At 39.1% G+C, this 4679-nt stretch overlaps 2 protein-coding genes across 2 annotated transcripts; both read left to right on the top strand.

The window, feature by feature from the left end:
- Nucleotides 1-382: 382 nt before the first annotated feature.
- Nucleotides 383-2482, top strand: LOC137402422 (piggyBac transposable element-derived protein 4-like). Its single transcript, XM_068088921.1, has 3 exons — nt 383-488; nt 1031-1084; nt 1242-2482. The coding sequence occupies exons 1-3, from the start codon at nt 383-385 to the stop codon at nt 2480-2482; spliced, it is 1401 nt and encodes a 466-aa protein (XP_067945022.1).
- A 1142-nt stretch (nt 2483-3624) lies between these two features.
- LOC137402423 (uncharacterized) lies at nt 3625-4230 on the top strand. Its single transcript, XM_068088922.1, has one exon. It carries the CDS (start codon nt 3625-3627, stop codon nt 4228-4230), a length of 606 nt encoding a protein of 201 aa, XP_067945023.1.
- The last annotated feature ends 449 nt before the right edge of the window (nt 4231-4679 follow it).

A 4679-nucleotide genomic window follows, 5' to 3' on the forward strand; every position in this document is an offset into this window, starting at 1 on the left:
GTATGTGTATCTTGGTACATTGTATGATTATTATAGGATATAGCATGTTTACCTAGGTGCACAGTCTGTTTATCATGATACATCGAAAACTTTCAATAGATTCTAGAAAGCATATTGCAAAGTGTTTAACACTTAGAAGGCTAGCGACGAGAACACTCGTCCGAACGGTTTCATCGTGGTTGCCTAGCGACGAATATAGTCGCGATCGAGTCACATGATAGTTTTCTTACAAAACGGATTTCCTAGAAGATTGTAATTGGCCCAATCATAAACTAGAAGCCTTTAGTATCGGTCCTGTAGCTGTTTCCCCTCAGTACCGCGATTTTACAACCATCTTGCGCTTTGGAAATTCCAGTATTGTAACACCCGTTTTTATTTCAAAATGGCCGCTACTCGAAAAACATCGCGTCGATCTATGGAGGACATTTTTCAGGAAATTATCAATGATAGTGGGAGTGAAGTCGAGTCAGATAGTGACAGTGATGAAGGTAAGTATTTTTAGCTTTCATTTATGTGTTAGAACCTTATTTCAGTCGTCGTAACGAACAAAATCTCTGTACAAATTACGTAAAGAAAATAGAATAATATAGTAATACGATAAATAAAGTAACTAGTAGTAATATAATATATATACTGTTGATAAATAGAGTGACTAGTAGTAATATAATAAGTATATAATTTATAAATAGAGTAACTAGTAGTAAATATAATATAATTGATAAATAGAGTGACTAGTAGTAAATATAATAAGTATATAATTGATAAATAGAGTAACTAGTAGTAATATAATAAGTATATAATAAATAAAATATAAATTTATCATCAGATTACATCATATTGCTCTGCGTTTCAATTTTTTTAATACCTTATGTTTGCTTCTCTTAGAATGAGCATGATAGATTAGACTGGAAGACCTGTGTGGGCTACTTTGTGTTGATTACTCAATATGCATACCCATATATAGAGTATACAGTTGGAGATGTCACACTTGATCAGGACAGGTAGATTAATTTTGATGGTGCGCTATCAGAATCTGATGAGAATGCTGACCCTGTTATTCCTACTGTATCTGCTACTGGTGATGGTATGTTAGCACAACTGTGCTTTCATTGTGAAATTCATGATCCTGCATGATTTCTTTGTTAAAAAGAATTATTGTTTCTGCAAATGCTTGATGTCAATCTACATGACTCATCTATGCGCAGACTTGTGTGTGTTCTAAATTCTGTGGGCTCTGTTAGGTGTGAGTCTAGTAAGTACTAGGAGAGGAAGAGGCAGAGGTTTTCATGCTCATGGTAGAAGTCATGGTACCAGAAGTAATGCAAGACGTGGTGTCAGGAGCACTAGAGGATGGGCTGGTAGGGCAGCAGCTGAGTTTGTTTGGGTAAATCCTTCTCCAAGGCATTTGGACAGGTTTGACGGTTCCACTTCAGGTCTGAACACCTCAGAGCTAGCTCCTGGCTGCTCAATAATGAATTCTTTCCGTGCAATATATGACCGCACATTCTTTCAGCTACTAAAAGGTGAGATCAACCGTTATGCCAATCAAACTCTTACTGACACTGATCGAAAGATATGGAAGCCTATCACTTTTGATGACCTGCACCAATTCTTTGCTATGGTGATCCACATGTGCTTAGTTCACAAACCTACCATAGATGATTACTTCAGCACTAATGCTGTCATGCATTCCACATTTCCAAATGCTATTGGCCTAGGTAGAGACAAGTTCAAGCGCATCTTGAGATACCTACATCTAAATGACAATGAAAATTATGCCAGACGTGGTGATTCTAACCATGACCCTTTGTATAAAATCAAATCGTTCTATGACCACTTGATACCCAAGTTCGGTTCTTTGTACAAGCCTGGTGCAAGTATCACCGTTGATGAAGCTATTTGTCCTTTCCATGGTAGGGTGCATTTCAGAGTTTATATGAAGAATAAGCCTAACAAGTATGGCTTGAGAGTAGAGTGTGTATGTGAATCCACTAGTGGCATTGTCTGCAACATGGAGGTGTACACAGCTACTGGCGATAACACGGTAGAAGCGCTGCTGACACGTGTCTTGGGTCCATTTTCCATCAAGGGTCATAGAGTGTTCATGGATAGGCGTTACAGTTCATCTGTAATATTCAAGAAGTTACGGGAGATGGATTTTTATCCTGTTGGTACAGTAAATAAAAATCGTAAACACCTTCCAATAGAATTCAAAAATAAAAAGCTCAAAAAGGGTGAACGCATCACCAAGCAGTGTGGAGACATACTGGCTACTATGTGGAAAGATGTTCGAGATGTATACACATTGTCAACTGTAGATGAAGATGCCATGATCAATACTAACACTCAAGGGCCTCGGTATGGCAATCATGAGACTTTAAAGCCAGCATCAGTAGTCACATATAATAAGAACAAGGCAGGTGTAGACAAGCACGATCAGATGGCATCTTATTATCCTTTCATACGCAGGCAGATGAAATGATGGAAAAAGCTGTTCTTCTTATCAACTGCTACAAAATGCACCGGATTTCTAATCCTGGGTGTAAGTTAGCTTTTTCTAGCTACCTGTGTTCTCTTGCCAACGAGTTGTCTACACAAGTTGAATATGTGACAACACCATCAGCGGCTCAGTTACCAGTGAGGAACAGACCTGGTGATCACTTTCCTATCCGCATACCGCCTACAGAACATAAGCAGTTGCCTACACTTCGTTGTGCACACTGTTCATCTAAGGCGGGTCCTGATGGGAAGAAGCCAAGAAAAGAAACTTCTTGGTTATGTAAAGAGTGTTCCATGGCTCTGTGTGTAGCTTGCTTTCATCCATACCATCGCCCTAACAGCCGTTTTACACAATAATATTTTCATCTTTTATGATCTATGTTTTTACCATCTATGTTCTTTATGTATTCTATAATCTTCCATGTTATTGTAAATTGTGTTAATACTTTTGCTAAAGGTGGTGATTATGACAGTAACTATAGCTTGCGTTCTACAGTATATATAATAAAGTATACAGCTAAATTTATACTGAATTCATTCTGCTAGCATATAAATTACGCACTAGTTTCATGTGCAAATTAGGACTTGAGTTATACAGACTGTGTGCCTTAGACTTCTTTATCAGAGGTATAACCTTTGGTACCAATGGAAAGAGGAGGCTTTTGGCTTTCAAATGATATATAGAACATAGTAGTGAAAGCAAAAAAGATGATTGTGCTGGTAATGCAAAGTAGAGCAAAGCGCTTAGCTGACTGAGACGTGTTATGTAATAGCCAGGCAGCCTTGGAAGTGTTAATAAAGCTATTACATAATTATAATCTTGAAGCTCATCATCGCTCTCTATCTGAATACCATCTTCAATCCCCTCGATCGTTTAATTGCTGCAGTCTACCCAGCTGTAGTGTATCAGGGTCATAAGTATGCCACCTGAATCATACTGTCAACAATTGCAATAATGTGGCAATATGTTTGTTTCTCGGTGCTGTTGTCTTTGCACCTGAAATCGTCACTATGGTGAATCATTGATGACTTGCATACACATATATATTGCTTGTAATGTAAAAATAAAACAGTCTTGAATTAGCCAGCCACCAGAAGTCTTGATACACTAAATTGGCGACGAGGATGCCAGATAATAAAGCCATGGCTAATTTGCCAGAATTTGACAACTCTACGAGTGTTGAGTCATATTTGGAGCGGTTGGAGATATATTTTGCTGTGAACAAGGTTACGGGAGACTCTCGTCAGCACATGCTGCTCATGGGCTTGAAAGGCTATCAATACGATACAATACGAGATCTGGCAGCCCCACAGAAGCCTAAGGATTTGACATACAGTGGCCTAGTTGACCTTGTATGCAAGCACTTTGGTACGTCAAAGCACTGGCTGGTGGAACGACTTTCATTCAGAGAGATGAGACAGAATTCGGGTGAGAATCTCAATGAATATGTCAGCCGCTTGAAAAGGACAGCTCGCCAATGTGAGTTTGCCAGTAGTCTGGACGTCAACCTAGTGGAACAATTTCTACGTGGCATGCGGGACACAATGCTGAGGTCAAAGCTGATCGCACTTGAGGAATCAAAGCTAACTGATATTACTGTGTTATTGCAAGAAGCAAATGCCAAGGTCGCTATAGAGCAGATTACACTTCCAGATGTGAAATCTGAAATGAATGCAGTCAAGAGGAATTGTTTCAGCAAGGACAAGCAATCTGTGGTGATTGTGGTTTAGAGCAACGGATTAACCACAAGTGCCCAGCAAAAGGGCGCACATGTTTTAAATGTGGGGGCAACGGTCATTTAGCAAAAGCCCCTGCCTGCCCAAAGAATAACATCAGAGCTGTTGAGAAGGCACAGAAATTATTTGACTACGAGGACGACGATTCCCTGTTTTAAGTCAGTCAGCTTAGCCAGTAAATCTACTAGTCAGTTAGCCAGTCAGCAATGTTTGCTCAATTTTGAAATGTGACGTTATTCAGCCATTCACTGTGTGTGATGTCTCTCTGCTATCTACTGTGTGTAGTGTTTCTAGTTTAGTCCAGCCAGAATTTGAGTTAGTACTGTGTGAACTTCTCAACAGATCTTGCATATGTTTCATGTGAATATTTCTGCTTTTGGAAGAAAAGGAAGGAATATGTTTATATGTTTATTGAATTGTCAAAAATTGTCATATCCTCCTTT

The sequence above is a fragment of the Watersipora subatra genome, chromosome 8, assembly GCF_963576615.1.
Source record: "Watersipora subatra chromosome 8, tzWatSuba1.1, whole genome shotgun sequence".
NCBI classification, from domain to species: Eukaryota; Metazoa; Bryozoa; class Gymnolaemata; order Cheilostomatida; family Watersiporidae; genus Watersipora; species Watersipora subatra.